General features: G+C 41.7%; 1 protein-coding gene across 2 annotated transcripts in view; it reads left to right on the plus strand.

Moving 5' to 3' along the window:
* ZEB2 (zinc finger E-box binding homeobox 2) overlaps positions 1 to 25,000 on the plus strand; it is a gene marked incomplete at both ends in the record, with an annotated part of 104,098 nt that overhangs the window by 77,797 nt on the left and 1,301 nt on the right. The window contains 6 exons of one of the 2 annotated variants that reach the window (XM_079538752.1): positions 1,913 to 1,984; positions 8,226 to 8,414; positions 9,047 to 9,261; positions 11,731 to 11,839; positions 12,711 to 14,680; positions 17,266 to 17,446. In XM_079538752.1, coding sequence (XP_079394878.1) covers positions 1,913 to 1,984; positions 8,226 to 8,414; positions 9,047 to 9,261; positions 11,731 to 11,839; positions 12,711 to 14,680; positions 17,266 to 17,446 — 2,736 coding nt within the window. The remainder of the gene's footprint in view (positions 1 to 1,912; positions 1,985 to 8,225; positions 8,415 to 9,046; positions 9,262 to 11,730; positions 11,840 to 12,710; positions 14,681 to 17,265; positions 17,447 to 25,000) is intronic. The other variant, XM_079538751.1, reaches the window with a different exon arrangement.

The raw sequence follows: 25,000 nt of genomic DNA on the forward strand, positions 1-25,000 counted from the left end.
AAATATCAGATGCAAGACTATAGCCCAGCAGATCAATTATCATAATTGACAACGTTTTATTAATACATATTGAACTCCTAAATGTTTTGGACGCAAGATATCCCCGTGAAAATGATCCGTAGAGAGGCAGAATGCCAGATCTGGGAAAAGAATCAAGGCTGGCTTGTCTGCTGTACAGTTTAAACAAATATTTTTCATCTGGTCTGCATATTCTATGCTTTTGTACAAATTTAGCATCTGTTTGTACCTGCATATTTTAACTTAAGAGCTTTCTTTTTTTTTTTAAGCTTCAAAGCCATAAACATGTATATTTATACCACAGCATTGTATGGTGGTTGCAAAGCTCTGAATTAAGTCATTCTGTGCTTTAGTTTTGATTAGAATGATACAATTAGAACCTGTTATTCTACCAACTAATTACTTGTAGAATGTGACATCTGAAGAATACTACAAGATTACAAATTTAGGAATGAACTGAGAATGTACCCTGTTGATGTTATTTGCCTATCTTTAGTCAAATAATCGTCATGGAAATGGATTAATACCAGGCCAGTTTCTGTCCTCATCAAAATCTTTCTCACAAGAAAGAGTAATACGAATTTTAACGCTTTGTGTATTGATAAAATTTTAATAGCCTGCTTTGATCTTCATGCTGGTCTATCACTGGATTGGCTAACCTGCATCCATCTTCCTGAATCACCATCGATTTGTGCTCCTTTCTGGGAAATTCTCTCTCCTTTTTCTTTTTTTTTTTTTTTTTTTTTTTTTTTTTTTTTTTTTTTTTTTTTTTTTCTTTTTGGCTTTTGCCAAACCATTTCTGGGGGCCTTTTGACATTTCATTTCTTACAAGCACAGCTAAATGGAAGATTAAAGCAGATTCTTCGCTCAAATCTCAAATACTCAATTCTCTCACTTAAAAAGAAAAAAAAAAAAGAGAGAGAGAGAGATTGTATGTTTGTATATGTCCTCAAAGAAAGTATAGCATTTGGGAGAAGTTGAAAAGGTGAGAAAGTGATGTTCTGTATATTTATTTTGGCCTGTGAAAATCCTTTGGAGGGTTAAACCTTGACCAGGCTGTATTTGTGAATACCTGTTGCACAAGAACTAACAAATTAGCAGCAAGAAACCAAGTCTGACAGGCACACCAAGGCAGGCTGAAGCATCTCCGCAATAAGCAGCAATGAAGGTGCATCCAACCTCTTATAAACTGTGCTCTGAAAACTTCAGTTTCATGGAAACCAAACTGAACCACAATATAAATACATAGCAAGTAATTCTGCAGGTTTTGTGTGAATTTGCATGTGAATTAACCCAGTTTATGGCCATAAAGGCAGACTTTGTCAGTGCACAGAGAGTGCACAGAAGTCACAACCAAATTGTACGGGCAGGGAAGAGCTGCCCACCGTTGAAAATTCCTTACATTTCTGTGCCACTTGGTATCAATAAATGCTTTGCTTCCAATGACAGTGACAGGATCTGTGTGGCACTAAATAGAAATAGAGATATTAGATCTCTTCTGTCTTCCTTTTGTGTTTGCTGTTTCTTCCAGGTGCAGATCTCACAGTGTCTGTTAACTGATTATTTCTTTTAAATACAAAAAACCCCAAACGGACCCTTTTTATCACCAGGCTGCTTATTAGATTTGATATTGGGAAAAGCCCTTCATTTACTCGGAACAAATAGTTCTGTTTTCCACCACTTGCTGTAATGTTTAAAGTAAATAAGTTCTTGTCTGTCCAGCGCTGCTGAATTCATTCAGTTGCCAGAACAAAGCCATTGTATAGAGGGCCACAACAGCCCTTTTCTCTGCTTCCTTTAGACAAATCTTCCCCATTCCTGCACTGTGCTTGCTAGCTTTGTGGGCAGCTCTGTAATGTGCAAATGCTAAAAAGTGTGCATGCTTATTTCACAGAAGAAATGAAGGAAGATTATGACACTATGGGGCCTGAAGCCGCAATTCAGACCACTGGAAACAATGGTACAGGTAAGATGCCATGTTACATGAACATCCCTTCTATTCTGAATTGTTGAAAATTAGCTGTGCATGAAGAGAAGTAGTGTCAAAACAATTTTTCCTGGTTGCACTTTAACAGCTGGGAAACATTTACATAATTCTCCTACTTTCAGTTTATTTTTTGCAATTTGATAGTAGTGATAGTCCTTGCTCCCTCTCCCATGCCCTTCAGTGTTTCAGCCCCTAACATGTTTCAACTGCATCCTTGTAAGCTAGTAGTTATCAGCATCATGACATGTTTCCGCAGCGAGGCTGAGCATAGGACAGTTTCAAGTAGCTGGACCAGGATGTAGGAAGCTTTTAATGAGAGAGACTGTACAAAGAGCTTGGTAATGAGGATGGGGTGCTCTCGTCCTGGCAACCCCAGATTCACATGGTGCACAAAGTAAGCTACTTCAGAGACGGAAAGCATCTTTTCAGAGAGATGCACATAAACCACTTACATAGATATACAGACACACACACTTTAAATGCATATTTATGAGATTATTATGTTTCTGGCTAATCTTTTTTTTCTTTTTTTCTTTTTTTCTTTTTTTTCTTTCTTTTTTTTTTTTTTTTCCCCCACATCTCTTTCTTTCCCCTCTTCTTAGAAATCAATACATTTTGTGGAACAAGAAAAGGGACAGAGCTATTAAACAGGCATCATCTCCAAGCCATCCCTTTTTTTCCTGTAGCTGAGCAAAACAGCAAAAGGTTTCTGTTACTATTTTTTAATCCAAATGAATTCAGGGGTTTACCACGTTCTTTGAAAAGGCCACAAGGCCCTCCTCTATCCTCAGCACAGCCTAATTCCATACATCACCCAGCCTTTCCTTCACATTTTTTCTGAGTTGCAGTTTGAGATGTTGCAGATAGGCCTGGTTGCCTGGTTGACACGGTTCAAAGTAGACTGTTTTCTAATATAAGTAAATTTCTATGCATTCCACAATGAGATTTATTTCATAGGTAATGCCCTCTAGAAACATTACTGTAAAAGGTGGTACCTAAGCATTGCAAAGGCTTTATTACTCACACTTTCCTAATGTTGGTAACACCCACATAAAATCCCAATGCTCTTATTAAGTAACACAAAACATTTACTTTATAATTCTTGTGGGGGAAAATAATAGGAAAGTAAAACCATGTCACCATTTTTTTTTTTTTTCATCTATTGTATTTATTGTGCATGAAAGAAGAGTGGCACCCAGGCACAGTTTACTGATAAATACATACTTAACGACGTTGCCATACAGAGCTGAATACACACGTGGAAAGACTTCTGTGCCAAGGGATGTTAATAAAGTGACAAATTGTACTTAGCAGTTGAAGAAACAGGACTTTAAAAGATGTCTGGTTCAGAAATAAGACTTGATGCTTATCTGAATTAACCATTACCAGATCCTTTGAGGTCCCTTGTCAGGCTGTGTGACTTCCTTTGCACATATTTTCCTTACCATAACAGGCCTTGACTCTTTCTTACTTGCGATGTGGCCTGCTCAAAGGGGAAAATGTTGTGTCCTCTTTGCCCCTACCCTCCCAGAATGTGATGGCTTCTTCTGTTTGTTTGACCTTGGCCTCACAGCATCCTGCTGGGGCCAGAGCCAGCTAGAGCAGCTCCACATAGGGTCAGGTCATCCTGCCTGGTCTGCTTCCCCTTGCCCACCCTGGTGCACCTGGTTTTTCCAAGAGCGTTCTAGGCACTCTGCATTTAATATGCAGAAGTTCCTTCCATCTGAAGCAGACCTACCCTAAATGTGCAGAAGTCCTAGTCCCCTTCTTAATCAAACTATTTGCAGCAATGGGTGATTACCCTACAGAGTTGCCCGATGCTCTTGCTGGTGCTCCACTTGCATCTTTTGTCACTGAGGCACTCAGAGCCACCTCTCTCATTACTGACTGGTGTATGGGTACCTTGGGTTGAACATATTTCTATAACGCTGTCAGTCTCTGTAGTGTCTTACGAGCAATGCCAGATTATTTAGTCATGACATCATCTGATAAACAAAGTGTCTTTGCCAGCATTTTTACTTTGAGTGAGAGATGCCAGGTGACTGTTAGGAGTTGCAGCATCCTTCTTGCAAAGTATGCCATGTGGCAAAGGTGAGGTGCCCCAACCATCCTTTGAGGAGGAAATTGGTCATCCTTCCTGACTAGCCTGGGGAATGGTCAAAGTTTTCTTCTTCAGTCATACTACAGACTTTGGGCCTGTCTTTTGTGTCTGGCACAATTTTTCCCTGCAGGAAGTAGGGGGATTTAAAGCAGATATTTAATAAAGCAGCTGAGAAGGGGCAGAGACTGGGTCCAACTAAATAAGTTCAACAGGTAACTCCTGGCCACCGGTGTCCAGGATTTCCTAGTGCCCAAAAAAGCCGCTGGGGGCTTCCTTCAGATGAACATTGGCTCTTTTGGATCAAGGTGGTCCCTCTTGTTTAGTGCAACTTTCTCCCCTCCTGACGCTGGAGCATGTTATCTCATAAAGTTCCACCACCTGGGCTGAGAGCAGAAATAGGAAATAAACTTTCAGCCTCATTCACATACCTTCAACTACAAAATTGCTGTAGGTACACCCAATACCTGTGGTGTACTTTTAGTACCAAATTCGTTGCACAATGTCATTAGCAGAGAAAGAAACTAAAAGGAAAGTCTCCATTAGTAAATTATTCTGCTTTTGTCAGAATGGCCACTTCTTAGTGGTACTTAAAGAAACTTTGCTATCTACACATTAATCAGCTGCATTTTTAGAATGAGCTGCAGAAGCTTTGTAGTGAAAAAGTGACCATTACAGTTAAAATGCTTAGGTTTTGGTCATTCTAGATTAATTTGTAAATATTTGGGGGTATTTCTGAAATGATAACTTGGCAAAATGATGTTTGGTCTAGGTCATTTTTAATTAGTGATCTGGAAGTTGATGATCCTTGATGCCCATTCCAACCCAAGCCATTCTATAAATTTATTTGACTTACTTTACTGTACCTGTTATGGTTTTTATAACTGTGATGCTTTAAGGAAATAGACTGAGGTGTTCTCTGTAAGCAAAGAAATTCCCAGCTTCCATTACTAGCATCTAACAAGCTTCAAATAAAGATATCTTAATATAATTTAAAGAAGAAAAAAAAAAAAAACAACAAAAAACCCTTGGTTGGGAGGAAACAGAAGTAAAACTTGGCAGGTTGGAAGACAGGCCGTTTTCAGACTGTAATCTGTGTGTACCAATGGGGGCCTCTCACTTCCTGGCTAATGAAGGCTGTGGTTTTATTAGCTTTGTTTGCGATTAAGGGCAGCTATCACCATCTCACAGGATGAGTTCCCACACAAAATAACTGGTCTCCAAAGCTCCTCGAACCTCTTGCTCGCTTTATCTTGAAAGGTCCTAAATACCTCCAAAGATAGCTTTCCTTAATGCATTTTATTTTTATGTGACACGGCCGCATCAGCCTTTGGAGCTGAAAACATCTCTGTTCTCCAGGCTCCAATAATTAATTAAGAAAAGACTTATTGGGTGAGGTCACCCAGTACAGATCTCGCTGAAATTCTTGACTCGCAGGAGGGGATGTGCAACGTGTTTGCAGTGTCAGTCCATGAGGAATCTGGGAACATGACTTTATGCATGGAAAACAAATTAGGGCAGGGGGAAGCAAGCCTTTCCCCCAGAATTTTAGAAAGAGGCCTAATGGTTATCAGATGAGCCTTTTGAGTAACACTGGGTGAGCTTCCAGTAACGTCTGAACTGACAGCAGCGTAGCTAGTGAGACACCAGACACACGTTCACCTTTTGCTATTTACACTAATCTGCAGTGTTGCAGCACTGGTTGTATTGTTTCAGTTAAGGATCTGTCAGCTTTTCTGCTAAATCCCCTTGTTTTGGGGGAGGTTATAATGTAGACATAAACATTTGCTTTAGCTCCTGGGTTGCATGCACAGACATGGGAGCTAAATAATCCAGAGAATTAGGAAACCTAGGCCAGTAATATTGCAGCGTCCTCCAGGGAGACCAGGAGACTGGGAAGGAAGATCTTTGAGGCTGAGTGTGGGGCTGAAGATCCCAGTACTAAGTCAAGCCTTGAATTCCTTCCATATAAACCTAGTTGCAAGCTCCAGAAACATTGCAGACTGCATGGAAGAAGCCATGGGGCGTTCTTCCATCCTGTCTTCTTTCTGCTTCCATATATCTTCTCTGGAGGAAAACTCTCTTTTCTGCTCCACAGGTAGCATTTGCCTAAATTGGGCAAGAAATAAGCTTCTTCTTTTGAGACCAAGTGCTGAGCCAAGAGAAACAAAGATGAGGTAGCACTGGGCTAGGTGGTGTTACAACAGTTGCAGAATTTAGGCATAGTAAGGGATTTATAAGAAGTGGGGTTTCTGACATAAAGAGCAATATCTCAACTTTTTTCTCTCTCTTTTTTTTTTTTCTTTTTTTTCTCCCTGACAAAAACAAAGCCAAAAACATGATCTGACACTCCTGTGCACGAGGTGCACTTCAGCTACCACCATTTTGTTACATTTCTCTCTCAGCAACAAAATGGAGGCAAGGTAGATCTGGCCCTCCGTACTCACACTTCCCTTCTCTAGAAGTTGATTATTTTAGGGGAGAAAAAAAGAAGATATCATTTCTCATGCTAATCACAAATGATAACAAATAAGAGCTACAGAAGGACTAGGGGAGGAGAACTGGTCGTTGTACGGTACCCTATAAAATTGTGATAGGAACAGAAGTTTTCTTCCACAAATGGGGTCCCGTGAACTAAGCCATTTGGTCGCTGTCACTAAAATGCTGCAGAGCGTTTGAGAAGCTGCTCTGCCCATATGACAAATAGGGCATATTTGTCTCAGCCGGAGGATTTGATCTTATCGGCTAAAGGGATGAGGTTTGCATAGCTGAATATCTACTCTTATCAATGACAGCAAGATCAGCTCTGCAAATCGGGCTCTTTCAGATTTCCACTTGTGCCACAGTCAGGGCCACATCTTGGTATGACTGCAACTATCACCTTGCATTTTTGTAGGACACTGAGGCAAAGCATTACTTGTTTCCAGATGTTAAGGGTTCCATTTCCAGTGGCAACAAATCAGTAACTTTCTAGGGCCCAATTCTTTTTTCTTTTTGATATAACCCTTTTGATTTCCATAAATTTACTCCATATTGGTCCCTGGCATAAGTGAGGGCAGAATCAAGTCATTTACTATTTTACTTCTGCATTTACTGTGGTATAGTTCACAGCTTTGTCTCATTTTCTTATTTCACCTACGCATAAATACTTTAAAAATGTACTCAGTCATACCATTCTTCTCCTTTACAGTCAGTTAAAAACAGGTATCTGAAATTCCCTGCCACCAACTGTCTTCCAGAGCTTGTTAATAAAAGAAATCAAAGGGAAGAAAAAGATCAGTTCTTTTATTTTCTGTTGTAATCATGGCAGTATGTGCCTGTAGTGTCCCAGAGTTCTTAAGTTCTTTCCTGTATGCAGCATTCATACATGGACAAGAACAGCATATTTTTGGAAACAGGATGTTTTGTGGTTGGGAATATATTACGTTTCATGGACATTGCACGGACAATAAAAAATTGGGTTTACTATTATGGAAAACTCTTGTACAGATTGTAAGAGTGGTTTTCGGCTCAGTATACCAATTCTGGTCTAAAACATATGGTTCCATTTGTGAAAATCTACCTTTGTAGCAGTATGTTTTTTAAAACAACCTACTGTCCCACTGTTAATTACCCAGAAATTAATATTCCAAGAAAAAAAAACAAAAAAACAAACCACATGAGGAAGAATGCTGAGAGCTTTCAGCATCACTGCTCTCTTTGCTTGCCCACCTTGGTGTGCAGAGGCAGAACCCCGCATGGAGGATGCTTGTGGTCTTTGCCACCTGTAAATATTGTCTCTGCAGCAGGAACTGTCATGAAGCTGAGTTTGCCAGGGTTGGGAGGATTTGAGGGCCTGTTAATTGTGAATCCCCCAGGAGCCTCCCAGAAATTGCCTAGATGAAGTGCTACCTGCATTGCCGAGACCTCATAAACTTCTTGTGCTGCCCTTAGAGCCTGTGTGGCTGTTAATTTAACCACCCGGCCTTACTTCCATCCCAGCCGGTGGAAAGCCGGTATTAATTTTATTGGGAGCTGGGGCACAACTGATGAGAGCAAGGATCCAGCCTTGCAACTCCAACTCCGGCTGTGCTCAGGCAGGATGCACTCACAACCCCTTCTTTTCCCCTTCTCTCATTTTAGTTAAGAATGCAAATTGCACGTCGGACTTTGAGGAATATTTTGCCAAAAGGAAACTGGAGGAAGGAGATGGGCATGCAGTCAGCATAGCAGAGTACCTGCAGCGCAGCGACACAGCCATTATTTACCCCGAAGCCCCCGAGGAACTGTCTCGCCTTGGCACTCCAGAGGCCAATGGGCAAGAAGAAAACGGTGAGGCTGTAATTCATTTTTAGCCAGTATCCTGACCTCTTGCAGCTGTTGCAATTATAAATGCACTACATGCCTGGGTGTTTACCTTAAAAATTGAAGAACAGCTGCAGCGGCATGGAATTTCATGAGCAAAGATTGGGGCTGTAATTTTAGTGTATTGTGATGTTTTAGTCAGCAAATTCGTATTATTTTGCGGATGAACTGAAGAGCTTGATTTAAAGCTCACTTTCAAGGGAAGGACCGCTGCCACTCTGGTTGTGAGTTTGGGAAGTATTGAGTTTTAACACAAAATAATATGGGGCTGATGGCCCGTAGCTCTGTGATTCTTTGCTTAATACTGGGGAAAGAGCCCCTAACAAGGATTTGCTCAGTGGCAAAGCAGATCTGGGCTGTGATTGAGGAGCGGGACCTGTCCCCACTTCCTCGCGGGGTCTGTCCCCATTTGCACGTGGGCTCTGTCCCCGAGGCACTGCAGGCCTTGCGGTGCGGTTGGCGGCTGTTTGGAAGCACCATCCCTGTTGGGCAGCAGATTGCAGCGATTCCTCTCATACCGGCCTGGGCAGTAAGCCCATTAGCTGCCATTGCCTTGCTGACCTTTTGGCCTGCCTCTCTCCCCCCGTCCCGGGGCGCAGACCTGCCACCTGGAACTCCAGATGCCTTCGCCCAACTGCTGACCTGCCCCTACTGCGACCGGGGCTACAAGCGCCTGACGTCCCTCAAGGAGCACATCAAGTACCGCCACGAGAAGAACGAGGAGAACTTCTCGTGCCCTCTCTGTAGCTACACATTTGCCTACCGCACCCAGCTTGAGCGGCATATGGTGACACACAAGCCAGGGACAGATCAGGTGGGGGGCTGGCTTTAAGTGATTTCTTTCTGTAATAACCCCTTAGAGAAACGATATTGCTTTGATTGGCAATCATTATTAATTTTTCATGGCATTTTGAAGATGCAGATCTTTTAATGGTAATAGCTTTAATTGAGGTCTAAATGATTTTTTGATGGTCTCTTCTAATATGATTTAATAGTCTTATGTTCACGATCGAATGAGTGTGTTAATTTCTAATTTAGAAATTTTATTTGCACTTTAACTTGACTTTAGTTTCGTTTTTATGTTCCTCAAAAAGTGAATGAAACGGTAGCATTTTAATTATACATTATTAAACATCTCAGCAATTTTAATTCCATTTTTCACCTAGTTTTACTTTGCAGTTTTGCAAATAGGAGCTTAAAGCTTAAAGCCGTACTAAAAGATCCACCGATATTTTTTCATTACTTTTTGAGTTGCCTTTTCAATCACGCAAAATTATTTGCGTGTGATATAATCGTTTGTTAAATATAATCGTGCATTTTCAGAATAACTCTTCCTCCCATACAGGGAGGCTATCATCTGTGATGATTGTGCCACTAACACATGCACGCGCTATCTATCGCTGGTGGATCCCAGCAGCATATCTGCAATAAATCAAAGCAGCTTCCCCTCAATGTGATGCATGTAATATTATATCAGGGCTGCATTTAAGGAAATGCTGTGTGCCTCAAACAGGTGACTGAGCTTCCTCGGTGCTCCTAACCAGACTGTCAATAGGTCTGTGCCACAGAACTCTCTGTGCCACAAGGAAAACTGCTCCCAGCCTCACAAGAGAGTTACTTCTGCAGAGAGGTGTTGTGGAGGGCTGTAATGGAAACTCAAATGGCATGTTTAAAACTTAAATAAATAGATGTGTGTGCATTGTGTCAAATTATAAAGGCTTTATGCCGTATTTGTTTTCTTTAAAAGCTGCAAATCATGATCAGCTGTATCTCTCTTGGTAGGTTTTTCTCAGCATAAGGTAAATTCGGTTATGCAAACACACATCTTCTAATCACCCAATTTTGTAATTAGCATTTTTAAGAGAACTGTATCTTTTTCTTGATCTTAAATCAATATAAAAGATTCTGGAGTGGTTTCTCATATTCTTTCCTTTCCATGGCTTTTCTGGTAGGCAAACACATTTTCACATATGCATTTTTTCTAACCTAATCTACTGCAAGTTTTTGGTTGTTTTTTTTCCCCCTCTTTTTGCTTTGTATCATTCAAAACACCAAGGGAGAAAAAAAAAAGCCTCAACATTTATCCGACGTAACCGCCTGAAATTTCACATGCGAGAGTGTGCTTGTGCTGGCGCATTATGAATGGTAGCTTTGGTGTTGAAAAGTCCCCTCATTTGCTCATGGCATTTACAATTAGTAAATTAAAATGATTGTATCATATTAACAGTGGCACAACTAAAGTTTATAGTAGTCCTCGGAGGGCGATGGGGGGAGACAAAACAGCTGTTGCTGTTTGTTTATGCAACTCAGCAACATATGAGCGCGGGTCCCTCAATGGCGCGCGGCGGGCTGGGCTCTGCTTGATCTTTGAAGGTTGCTGCTGTTTGAACAAACCTCCCTGTGTCCCATGTAACACCATCTGTCTCGCCAGGAATGTGGGAAGAGGCAGCACACCCTCGCAGTTGTCATACCGTTTCGGCGCTGCCTTTTTTTTTTAATTCTCCCTCCCTCCCCCCCCTTTTCCCCCTCCTTCTCTTGCAATGGGCTTTTGTGTCGTCGCTGCCTGCAAAAGGCTGACCTCCTACCTTGAGCATCCAGAGCGGATGGCTGCGTAATTATTACTATTATTATTATTTTTCCCCCCCCAAATTCAAAGTGCAAACGGTGCAAAAAGCTCAGCTGCCTTTGGTTATATCTTTATGATGCTCTTAACTTCCCACCTGCCCTCACCCCTAAAAACAGTGCTGGGGACAGCATGGCACGGAAGGTAGCAGGCGTCTGTGATTTAAAAAATATTTCCAGCAGCAGCTCATGCCGAAGACAGTCTCTTCTGCTTGATAATGAATTAAATCTTATACAAAATGCCACTAACGGCAGTGTTTCTGTCTTCTCTACGCACGCAGTAAACAGAATTTTTAAACAAGCAGAGCCCCACATGTTCAGGATCTGCTAGGAATATTAAGAACCACAAATCTTCTTATAAAACAGTTTCTCTCATTGTAAGATACCTTAAAGCAACACATTTCTGATGAGAGACTTAGGAAATAATTCTAAAACAAATATCGAATGCTCATGTGAAAGTACGTTCTCATTTGTTTCGGTTTACTGCCAACATTTTGATTTTTATTGCAGCACTGATGAGACAAATAAATGTACATGCAGACCTTTTGGTCTGCTTGATAAATTCAGAGCCACATTAATTTTGTTTTTGTTTTTAAGTTAGAAATTCATGGTTTCTCTTGCATAAAATTCACATCGGTGTCTTTTTTTTTTTTTCTCCCAGCACCAAATGCTGACCCAAGGAGCAGGCAATCGCAAGTTCAAATGCACTGAGTGTGGCAAGGCCTTCAAATATAAACACCATCTGAAGGAACACCTGCGAATTCACAGTGGTAAGTAGCGGAGGTGCTGGTGTGCTCATTTGCATTTTGTTTAATTAGCTGAGTTTTAAAGACTGCTTAAAATTTACACAGTTCTGCTTCTGGCTTCTTGGAGTTACCAAGGTATTTCATAAATGATATCTGAGCTATCCTTATTTATCATGCTGTTAATACCGGGGTCCTGCTGAAAGATTTGGAAATACTAAAGCTTCTTGTAAATAATATTACATTGTTCAGCACTTTGAGTTCAGAACCATTCACTCATTTCTATTCAGTCAGATCCTGAAGAGTCCGTTGTATTTTTCTTAACAAAAAGTTCCCAGCAGTCAAAGACAGCTCTTATTCTCAGATAAGCAGCAAGTGCAAAACACCTTATATTGAATGAATTGTGCATTTTGGTCTACTTGACAGACCTGAAATGCAACCGGGCTCTGCCCAGGCACCAATCCCCACCTCTGCAGATGTGATTGTAACATCAGGACTCAGTTTCTCACAATGTGCTCAATTTCAGTGCAACTCAATTCCTTTCTGAAGGAAAAAAAAAAAAAAAAAAAGACAAAACAAATCAAATTTGAACAGTCTGGATTTGATTTGACTGTGTTAACCACAGGGCACTTACCTTTGACTGCAACAGTCTGTCTGGAGCCAAGCTCACACCTTGGCACCTACTGCCGGGCTGGAGACTGCGGTTCCAAACTGACCTCCAGACCTGTGAAGAAGAGGGGAAAGCAGTGGTGGTACATGGCTGTATGCAGAGAACAGATATTTTCCTCACTGTGGAAATCAGTGGGTATACAGATGATCGGCTTGGTATCAGATGCAATCACTTGCAAGTATAGCAGCAACAACGATAATTAACATTTGGTTTTAATTGTCATTTTAGGTGAAAAACCATATGAGTGTCCAAACTGCAAGAAACGTTTCTCGCATTCTGGCTCCTACAGTTCGCACATCAGCAGCAAGAAGTGTATCGGTTTAATCTCTGTAAATGGCAGAATGAGAAACAATATCAAGACGGGTTCTTCTCCTAACTCTGTATCTTCTTCTCCTACTAATTCAGCCATTACACAGCTGAGAAACAAGCTGGAGAATGGCAAACCACTTAGTATGTCTGAACAAACAGGCCTACTGAAAATTAAAACAGAACCACTAGATTTCAATGAATATAAGGTTCTTATGGCCTCACATGGGTTTAGTGCAACTAGTCCTTTTATGAATGGTGGACTTGGAGCAACCAGCCCCTTAGGAGTTCACACTTCTGCTCAAAGTCCGATGCAGCACTTAGGTGTAGGGATGGAAGCACCATTACTTGGCTTTCCTGCAGTAGGCAGTAATTTAAGTGAGGTGCAGAAGGTCCTGCAGATTGTGGACAACACAGTTTCCAGGCAGAAAATGGACTGCAAAGCTGAAGAGATCTCCAAGTTGAAGGTTTATCATATGAAGGATTCATGCCCTCAAGCAGAGGAACAAGGAGTTACCTCCCCCAATATTCCCCCCGTGGGTCTTCCAGTAGTAAGTCATAATGGTGCCACTAAAAGTATTATTGACTATACGTTAGAGAAAGTCAATGAAGCCAAAGCTTGCCTCCAGAGCTTAACCACAGACTCGAGGAGACAGCTCAATAACATTAAAAAAGAGAAGCTGCGAACCCTAATAGACCTGGTAACTGAAGATAAGATGATAGAGAACCATAATGTATCCACTCCATTTTCATGCCAGTTCTGTAAGGAAAGCTTTCCTGGTCCCATTCCGTTGCATCAGCATGAGCGTTACCTGTGTAAAATGAACGAAGAGATCAAGGCAGTCCTTCAGCCTCATGAGAACATGGTTCCCAACAAACCTGGAGTGTTTGATAAGCAAACCCTCTTGCTGTCATCAGTACTTTCTGAGAAAGGAATGACTAGCCCCATCAACCCATACAAGGACCACATGTCTGTACTTAAAGCATATTATGCTATGAATATGGAACCCAATTCTGATGAACTACTGAAAATTTCCATTGCTGTTGGCCTTCCTCAGGAATTCGTGAAGGAATGGTTTGAACAAAGAAAAGTCTACCAGTACTCAAGTTCCAGGTCACCATCACTGGAAAGGACCAGTGCCAAGGTGGCGCTGGCTGCCACCAACAACACTCCCACTAAAGACTCTTTGTCAGCCAGATCTCCAATAAAGCCTGTGGACTCTATAACTTCACCATCTATAGCTGAACTCCATAACAGTGTTACTAATTGTGATACTCCTCTCAGGCTAACAAAACCTCCTCATTTTACCAATATGAAACCAGTTGATAAATTGGACCACTCTAGGAGCAATACTCCTTCTCCTTTAAATCTTTCTTCCACATCTTCTAAAAACTCCCATAGTAGTTCTTACACTCCAAACAGTTTCTCTTCTGAGGAGCTTCAGGCTGAGCCTTTGGACTTGTCTTTACCAAAACAAATGAAGGAACCCAAAAGTATTATAGCCACAAAGAACAAAACAAAATCTAATAGTGTAAATTTAGAACACAACAGTGTTTCTTCATCATCTGAAAACTCAGATGAGCCTCTGAACTTGACTTTTATCAAGAAGGAGTTTTCTAATTCAAATAATCTGGATAAAAGCACTAACCCAGTATTTGGTATGAACCCATTCAGTGCCAAACCTTTATACACAACACTTCCACCGCAGAGCGCATTTCCCCCAGCCACTTTTATGCCACCAGTCCAGACCAGTATTCCTGGGCTGCGACCATACCCAGGACTAGATCAGATGAGCTTCCTACCACATATGGCCTACACTTACCCAACTGGAGCAGCTACTTTTGCTGATATGCAGCAAAGAAGAAAGTACCAGCGGAAACAAGGATTTCAGGTAAACTGTTGTGAACAATATCTTTTGAAAGGCTAAAATTTAGTACGTTGTGATATGTGCTCCTGCAGAAGGAAAAAAAGCCCAAAGTTATACTGAGTATTTCCAGCAAAATTAGCACAATTGATTTTAGTTCTGAACTTGTGAAAATGCAGTGGAGTGGGAAAATAAATTGAAATCACCAAACTTCCACTTGGTTTCAGAAGCAGTACCAATACCTTTGAATAGATATAAAGCTTTAATTTGTTAAAAGGTTACAGCTGTAACAGTTATTCCTTGTTAGAACCATATCTAAATCACAATGTCCGTGAAAAATCCCATCCCACAGACAAAAAACAAACAACTTCTGATGAAATACTCTCTGCAGGACTTCCCACACGGTGAGCATAAGTGAATTTCAGCCATGGGGAAAAGGATCTGCAAGAGACCTTTTGGGATCACCCCCATATCTGGACACAGAGCTGTAGCCCTCTGAGCAGAGGTCCATATAGCATCCTCACAAATTTAGCTCACTGAAAGTTTGGAGGTTTCTTACTCCACATTTTTTGGGGGATTATTTGCTGGCTGTGCACAAAGCTTTCTGTCTTCTCTTGAATCTCTTTGTGAATGAGACATATTGATGTGTTTCCTCACTAGAGCCCCTTCCTTCAGCCCACCCACTGCTGTTTCCAGCCATCTGGAAAAGCTTCAGCAAAAACAAACAAACAAACAAAAAAACCCACAGATTAACTGAAATTATTTGGAGAGGTAGCAGTTAGGAGCCTTAATCACGGAATCATTAAGGTTAGAAAAGCCCTTTAGGATCACCTAGTCCCACCTCAACCCATCCCACCATGCCCACTGACCACGTCCCTCAGTGCCACATCTCCACAAGTCCTGAACACCTCCAGGGATGGTGACTCCACCACCTGCCTGGGCAGCCTGTGCCACTGCACCTCTGTTCTTTCAGAGAAGAAATGTTTCCTAATCTCCAACCTGAACTTCCCCGGTGTAACTGAGGGCCACTCCCTCTCATCTTATGGCTGTCTCCTGGGAGCAGAGGTAGATACCCACCTCACTGTAGCCTCCTTTCAGGACATTGGAGAGAGTAATGAGTGTCTCCTGTGAGCCTCCTTTTCTCCAGACTGAACAATCCCAGCTCTCTCAGGTGATCCCCATAAGACTTGTTCTCCAGACCCTTCCCAGCTCCGTTGCCCTTCTCCAGACACACTCCAGGGCCTTGACATCTTTCTTGTAGCAGGGGGCCCGAAACTGAACACAGAACTTGAGGTTTGTCCTTACCAGCCCCAAGCACAGACGGACGATCACCTCCTGCTGATACAAGCCGTGATGCCGTTGGCCTTCCTGGCCACCAGAGCAGGCAAAATCTTTCTCTGGACATGTACTGTGGGACAGAACTTCTTGTCTGAGTAGAGCCTTTAATTCTTTTTCTCAAGTGATCCATACATGAGTAGTAAAGGATTTGGCTGCTTGCATGCCTATAGCAAAGAGCTGCCCTACAGAAAATCACCTATTTTTCAACCTTTTTTTTTCTGGGTGCATTCAGATATAATGTACAGAATTTAGTTAAATGAAATTAACTGATTATAGATTAATAATTTTCTTTTACATATGTGCGTGTTCCCCTATGTCCTATTACGGTCCATTAGTAATTTTACTGACTAGTAAATGTTTTATAGTTTCAAATGTGAAAATCAGGTATGGTTTTACATTACAGGCTGCAATCCCTCTTTGCACAATAGGAGCATAAATAGCACTGCACCTCCATAACAGCTGTTCCACTATTCCAATTTACAGTACATCTGCCCTCTTTGTAAATGTATTTAAGCCTATTTAATCTTCTCTAATATTAATTAGTGCAAACCTAGTCTAAGAAAACTGAACTGTGTGATAGCAAATGGAAATGTATGTTATCATGCAAGTTTGCACTCTCTTTGGATCAAGACAAAATAAATATCAAGAAATTTAATAATTTACTGATCCACTTTCATTATTGCTTAATGCTGAAGGCTGTTTTAACATAGATAGAACATTGATAAAAAGTGTTATTAATATTCCCTATTTCAAATTACAAAATTAAATATAAAAATATAGCTTCAGGCCTTTAGTCGGGAGACATACATTTAAATGGATTGCATAATAAAAACATTTGTACCTAAATATAAAATTCAATTAGACCCTTTCTACAGATACAGAATATCTCCAAGTTTCAGTGTTTTGAGAGGAATGATCACTCAGCTGTTGCTTACACTCACCCCTGGGTAGTATCACAATAACTTTTATTGTCCGTGAAGAGCCTCCCCTTTGCATTTTCCACTCTCTGAAAATATTTAGTACCCATATGACAAACATTCTTTGCTTGTGCAAATCCTATTGTTACAGAGTGCTCAAAGACAGAAAGTTTTGGAAGCTGATTCAAGAGGGAGGTGTTTGAGGCTCCTTATGACCTCTATCGTTTCCATCAGCTAGAGTTTCATTACCACAATGGGTTCCTGAGCTCAGACAGACCATAAGCAGCCCCAGGCACTATTTTAGCTTTTGCTGAGTGGCTGCGGACATGGGTGTCACTGATGGTTGTCCTCTCACAGGGAGACTTGCTTGATGGAACCCCAGACTACATGTCCGGCCTCGATGACATGACAGACTCCGACTCCTGTCTGTCCCGAAAGAAGATCAAGAAGACGGAAAGTGGCATGTATGCGTGTGACTTATGTGACAAGACATTCCAGAAGAGCAGTTCCCTGCTGCGACACAAATATGAGCACACAGGTATGCGTGGCTGCGTCGCGTGTTAACGCCCTTCTCTGCATTTGATGGCTTCAGTGTATGGATTGGCATAAGCTGAGGTTTTCAGCAGGCAAGGTGTGATGTCTTTTTCTTAGCTCAACATTTATTTCTTTTTAGCATGGTGACAGGACTGTTGAATTACACGATTGTGCATCTGCAGACTTTGGGGTGAATCTGGCTAGCTGTGGGTGCAGTGGCCATCATGGCTCTCAGTGTCTTGCAGGGTGAGGTCTCACACTGTCACACACACAGGAAAAAGTGCTCAGAAAGAAGCATAGCTTGGTTAACACAAGTCTGGCAGGGGAAGGAACAGTGACATCAAATTCCTTGTTTCTTAGACGTGATGAGACTGTGCTATTTAATCCAGTAGAAAAACTCCCACTGATGTTAGTAGTGTGAGGGCTCATGCTGGCCCAGCTATCTGACAGCAAGCAGGTCGCAGAGGCTCTCACTGTGACTTTGCGTGCCAGCAGAGGAGGCAGGTTGCATTTCGCTTTTTCACTTCTCACTTAATGCTTGGGGAAGGTTTCCGTCCTTCCCAAGTGGGAACTGAATTTGTCTAGTTAAAGAAAGCTTGCCAAGGCTCACTGAGGATTGTCAGCTTAGGAAATATTTTGGGTTGAGAAAGACCTGCCATCACACCTATGCTGGCTGTGGTCCTCCTTGCAGACAGCGCTCCCTTCCTCAGCATGTTTCTGTGGGGGGAGAACAGGATCGGAGCTCCCCAAATGATAGAGATATCAAGTTATGTTGGACAAAGGGAATGTGAGTTATCACGTGAGTTATTGTGCAGCAGGACATAAACCAAACTCCAAGTTAGAAAGAGCTTACTCAGGAGGAAACTTTCCTTAACTTTGAAAGCTGAGTCCCATTTCAGGAAATGAAGCAAGTCACATCATCCTTCAATCTCACTATGTGACGGTAAAAACCTTATACCTCTCTATTAATACATCTTCCAGGCTGTGCATAACCATTTGGCATTTCACATATGAAAAATTCTCAGTTCAAAAGTGGGCTGTGCCTTTAAAAAAATTCTTTGCTTTGTTATTTTTCCTTCTCATACTTTTCTTCCAAATTTTAGGCTAATCCCATACAGGAAAATAAAAAAAAAAAAAGGAAGTTAAAATACATGTGAGATTAGGAAAGAAAATTAAAAGCAAAGTTTTGGACTAGATCAGCTAGTTCGTTGGTGGAATGTGCTTCCCACCACATTATTCAGATCAAATTGTTTATTCAGTAGAAGAAGCTTTGAAGGCTTTACGTTCCTGCACCTTTCCTCTCCTGAATGATTTTATTACAGCCATCTGCAAGCATTATGGTGTACTACACTACTACCGTAAAGCTCTTATGTTAAAACTGGCCTTCATATATGTTGGGATCTGGACATATGGCACAATCCCATAAAGTTGGTAGTCCATAAGGTCGACAGACATATGGTTGAAAGGCTGAAAATTTGACAAGCTGAAATGTGTGCAATCACCTTGATTTGCAAACTAAACTGCATTTGTAAAAGCAAAAATATGTTCTGGTCCTTAACAACCACAGGAACCTACTGCCTTGAAAAACATCCCACAGCTCTGATTTGGGGACTCTTCTCCCTCTTCTTTCTGTCCCTTCCGGCTTCTTGACTGAACGTCTGACAGTTTGATGGGGCTCAGCCTTATGATCCAGAACATGTATATGGTGTCACATTTAATGTGTTTGAACTATAGCACGTTACCAAGCACTGGGGTGGCATTTAGAGACAGGAAGGATGGTCCTGTGGCAAAAGCACAGGCTGAGAGATCTGAGTTCTCGTCTGCCGTGCCACAGACTTCTTCTGCGAATTTCAGCAAATTGCTTCATTTTTCTCTCACCTTTGTCTATCTTTAAAGCAGAGGGAAATGATACCAGCCTAGCTCCCTGAGGTGTTGTAATTCTTCATTCACACAGGCTGAAATCCTCCAATGGAACTCGCTGTGTAAAGTGTGAAGTATTATTAAGGATGCATTTGCCTTTCTGGAGGCTCCACACATCATCCTAGCATTAGGTAGAGGTGGTTGGGAGCTCTGAAGACCTTGGCTGGGCTAGCCTCCATAACTCATTCACAGCCTTCAGGAAGCACACGGTACTGGGACTTTTGCTAATGGTTTAGCATGAATCTTAAGTGGATTTCAAATTAACTTGATCATTTTGAAAAAGCTTGTGAGTTCTTTAATAATGTGCAAAGCTGCCGTCCACATTCACTGGAAGGAACCACACTGAAAGTGATATCATCTTCTGTGTTTGGGGTCACTGTGAGAAGAGGCTCAGATTTTTCAGCCAACTTTTTGGAGCTTAGAAATGCGACAAAGCTTTTCTTCCGAGTGCGTTCTGTTTTCTGACCAGCTGATCGCGATCCATTGTTACTTCATTAAAACCATATTTTAGGAGAAATTGGAGCCCTTCCTGTCTTTCCTGGAGAAGCACAAGCAGTGGGTTGTTTATCATGATGTCCTTTTTCCTACATTAAGAATCTGTATATGTATATTTATATTCTTGTATGTGAGCAATCAGATTTCTGTTTTTGGCCATTTTTATTCTCCACATACCTACTGTAACCCATGCTGGTGTTAGAGGAGTGGAGGCACGCAATCCTGCCATGCAGCCCCTCAAGATTTACCTCAGATAAATTCTTTAGGGTGAAAAGAAACGTTGACTTGCAAAACTAAATGGGCTGCCTAAATTATGTGCTAACTGACTATTGTAAAGGACAAAACTGGGGATACTGTAGGTGCTGTGGTAGAGTGTGCTGAGTTTCCCTGCCAGGGCAAGAAGAAGGGTAAAGATTTGGCAGCACTTCATCAGCCCAAGAGCTTCTAATAGGACCATGTGGCCACAGATCAAGGAGCTCTCCATGATCACCTCTGTATGCTGTGCCTGCCACAGCTTGAGCACAGTGGAAAATGGGGTCCAAATTTTGCAATCCATAATTTGTAATTTATGCAGTATTAGCAGTGTTCTGTAATAGCTTCTAACTTCATGTGGAGAAGGAAAATTTATTGAGTCACTGCAACGAGTGAATTGCATTGGTTCTGGTTGATTTGAATTTTAGTGTAGAGGCCAGTGCTTGCTGCGGGACCAAACTCTGCCAAGTTAATTTTGGGATGCCATGTAATTTAAAGAGAAGTTATGTGTCCATTTTAGAGTTTGAGATTCACAAGATCCTATTTCGTTAGAACCAGATGATGCACTGCTGTAATTAGGGTGTAGGCCATGGTAGGCAGCACAGGAAATCGGTGCTCAAATTATTTTCCTGTGGAGCCTCATGAACCCATCCTAACTTTGGTCACGCTGAAATCAGTTGAGCAGATACTGCTTCATTTGCATGTGTGTAATCTCAGATTTCTGCAAGCTGCTTAGCACAAAGTTCAAGACACTTTGCTGCTGCAGTGGGTAAACGAGCAGGAGAGCAAACAGCATGCAGCACCTCCATGTGCAGAAATATCCTGACTTCTGGAGAGCAAGCCAGTCTGCTCTGTGTGGGGAAAGCTGACTCAGGAGCAAGGCAAAGGTTAGCATTTGTTCTGCATCCTCACACCCATGTCTCTGTACCCCAGCAAAGGCTTCATCGGCACTTCACAAGGGAACTTGCAGCCTGCCTGCTCCACAACAAAACCTGGAAATGGTTTTTCAGAATCCTACCTAGAAATTTTAAATCCTTTCATTGTTGTTCTATATTACATCATATTCTATTTTATTACTTGTGTGGGCTGTTGAGGGCCTCATAGCTGTGCGAGCGCTTTCATCCTTTCCTTTTCCACTGTATATTTTATTAAGACCTCTTTTTTATTTTTGTAGCTTTCATGCTGATGCAAGCACTAGTTTTATTTCCAGATTGATTCTGTAAACTAAATATTGTTCTTGAGCCTGGTAGCAAATCAGCTCTCTCTGGCTAGTATTTTGAATTCCCAGCTCAGGAGTTTTCTTTATTTAGAGCTTAATTCATAAAAAATTTACATGCTATTTAAAGGTTATTTTTTCTTGCTTTACTCTGATACAAGTTTAGATTTTCCCATTTTACACTCAAATAAAGAAAGAAAAAAAAAAAGAGATATATTCAGAGCTTGTGAAATTTCTTCTGTAGACAAAGTCTCCTATTCAAAATAGAACAGGTGCAGCTTGAGCAATTATATATAAATTGCCTTTATCTTGTACCTTTGACCACTTCGCTGTGCTCTGGACGCTAATCCAGCTCCACTGGGACCACATCTAACATCCAAACCCCCAAGCAGCTTCAAAGAACCGCCTTTAAAAAATAAAAACAAGCTGTCACAAAAATGTTTCCTTCTTCCCTCCAAAGAGTGAGATTTCGATGAGCCCCCTCCCATAGCAAAAATACCCATTTGCTTTAGGCAAAGGATTGGTGATATTTAGTCTGGGGCTGGTGACAGTTTATGATCTGATGCTTTATGACTTTTATACCACTGCAAATGGGAAATGTGTAGCCTTTCAGTCACATGCTTTTAGCCCAGTAAGGTTGAGAGCTACTTATTGTTAGAGATTATTTATATATTTATTTGCTTTACTTTAAGAGATATGTAATTTTAGAGACTTTGAGAAGCGATTGGTTGTAATTTCCCCTCTGTAACCTGAGCATGGGCCTCCCTGGGAATCTCTTTTTGCAGATGGGAAAATGCAAAAAAAATCCAAACATTTCCTTTAGGTATTAGAAGCGGATTTATCACCTAGTTTCACTGCAAAATGTGGTGTGTTACATCAGACATCCACCTGATGACATAGAAGTGTTTCATGAGCCCTCCTGCAAACTGCCTTGGATAACACTCTCCTTGGCTCCATCCCTTATGGAAGACATAGGTCACCTCAGATGGGACTGAGCAAAACTTTTAGGGAGGGATGACAAAATCTGCTTCTTTTTGACCTATCTCTATCCCACTGTTGTTTTGATGCTGAATGATGGCACTCTTGTTGGGTGCAGCAGAGAGTGCCTACAATGTCCCCATCCACCTGCAATGGGATGCTTCTCCCTGTCTGCCTACAACCTAGACCTCTCTCCATCCCTAGTGTAAACCACCTTACTGCAGCTTTATTTTATGGCCTACTAATGCACTGTAGGGATTAGGTACTTCTAAATGGCTGAAATACTGTGTTTTGCACATGGGAAAAAATTTCTTCTGCAAACGTTCAGAAACGTGATACATTTAAAAACATATTTCAATTAGTGTTTTAACAGCTGCATGCTGTGTACTGCTAAGGTATGTTGTGTGTTGTCTGAACAAAGAACTTTGCTCAAGCTGTCATGTTCCTTCAAATCAAAACTAGACAGTTCTTAATACGGATGTGGTAGACTAAATAGTTCTAATATAGCCTTTTTAGGGACAATATTAGTTAACCTGAAAACACGAGCTATTTTAATCTTCTGTCTTCTGAATTAATTTGTAAAATATAGATGATTACCCATGCCAGGGAAGTCCTAGGTAGCAATATCAGGAGTGCAGTCCTTGGTGAACATCGTAGAATCATGTGCAAAGAGTGAGGACAGCAGGCAAGGAAAGAGGGATGAGCACATGGCCTCACTGGATGGTGGCTGAGAAGCAGGCTTCCATTTGGGGAAAGTGCTGGGTGACTGGTTGGAAGGAAGGGTGAAGGTGGAGAAATGTGGGCTGAGAAGAGTGTGATTCTAAAAGGAAATCTGAAGTAATGGAGCAGGAGTGACATTGAGGAGAAGTGGAAGAGCTCCCACTGCAACCGGGGCTTTCTCCTGGCAGCATTGGTCTTCAGAGAGCGCTTAGATCAAGGCCGCTTTGGGATTTTAAGCTAATTTGAGTAACTGACTTGATGGTGCTAAAGTCTCCTAAGCTCAGGCTGGGATTTCCCTGTTGGAACAAAGGTGGTACTCAGAATAACAGGACAGCTGCTCCTGGCCCTGGGTTCAGTGCAAAGCCAGAATCATGTATAGCTCAAGGTCCAGACCTGTCTTGTGACCAGTAGGTAACACTGGCAGAAGTGCATGTTAGGAAACAGATCACAAAAGCAGTACTTCAGTAACTCAGTATAGAGAGTGTGAATTTTTTATTTTGCTGAAAAGGGGAGGGTTTGGAGGGGGGAACTAAAACCCAAGAAAATCTGCATGTATGCAAACACAGGAAAGTCTCGTACAAAGAAATGTAGTTTAAGTCCCAATTTCCAGGCATCCACCACTTTCCCTGTCACTTAGGTTTTTCTATCTGTGGTTTCTCCTGTATTTTCCCTCCTGCCAGATCTCCCCTTCATTTCAGAACGTACAATTTTTGGCTTCCTCGAGCATCCGTTAATCACACCTTATTAAATGTGAACTTTCACAGTGGGACCTGAGGGTAGCTGTGACTAGATCGGGTACAAATTAACATATTCCCTGCTATTCATTCTTCACAACTTTGCCATGGAAGTAAGATTATTTTATGCCCGATTGTTTCTGCTCTGAAGTCCCAGTAGTGAATGCAAGCATATCCAACTCATAAAGGGGTTATCCTGGAAGTCAAGATCCTTCAGTATTCTGGAAACACGTTTCTACTTCCTGCTGGATTTCCTTCTCGGCCAATGATGGCCTGCTGTCTGCCCAGCCCTCAGATCTTGGCTGGAAGCCTCTTGCTGTCTGCCCACCCTACTTCGCCGTCACACCTCCTCTTGCATGGCTGGAAATGCGTTCCTCTGGCCAAGCATCCAGTCACAATTCCCGTCTCGCTCCCGTCTCGCTCTCTCTGCTCTGGCTTCTTATGAGAATTAAGAAAATACCACACTTGTACGTCTGACAGGATGGGAGGGCTCTTGTGTGAAGTTTATTCCTGTTCTGGTCACATGCCACATTAGCTAAGTATGATAAATATCCCAGAGGAGTCAGGCCACTTCACTAGTAACTTTCTAGAGATTGGCTCAAACAAGACACGCAACGTAAGGCTCTGCATCTCAGACACTGAATACTGCATTTTTATACATGTAAAAGTAGCACAAAATAAAGAACTGACCAACTGGCGTTGTATCTTGTTTGCATAGCTGCACCGCCCTGGAGCGCGCAGTTGAGTGACACTGAGATTATAAATTGACATTTTGAAAATAAAAAAAAAATCTGGCTGAAAGTACTGATGTTTGACTTTATTTTTTGCCTTCTGCAATCTAAGTTTGGTGGTTGGTCTTCACTAATTCCAATCTTTGCACCATATGTTATGTCTGGATATCTCACGGTTGCATCATGCTTTGCTGAGTTTTGTCGTGTGGCATCATGCTGACAAGTATTTTTTGTCAGCTCTATTTTGGAATTAAGCTTTCAGTATGGCAGTTCTGGAAGGTGTTGAAGGCATTCCTGTGCTATTTGTGGCCTGGGATCAACCAGATGTGTTTAGGCTTGGCACTGGTTTTGAGTTTCAAACATTGGTTTGAAACTGCCTGAAATGCCAAAGGAAATACTGTTTTCTGCAGCTTAACACTACTTTAGCACTCCATGAGTGGCTGACAACATTTTATTTAGAAACCCTTCTGCTCCTGTGGCAGATGTATGTATTTGTATTGCTCACGAGGGGA

The sequence above is a fragment of the Tetrao urogallus genome, assembly GCF_951394365.1.
Source record: "Tetrao urogallus genome assembly, chromosome: 8".
NCBI lineage: Eukaryota > Metazoa > Chordata > Aves > Galliformes > Phasianidae > Tetrao > Tetrao urogallus.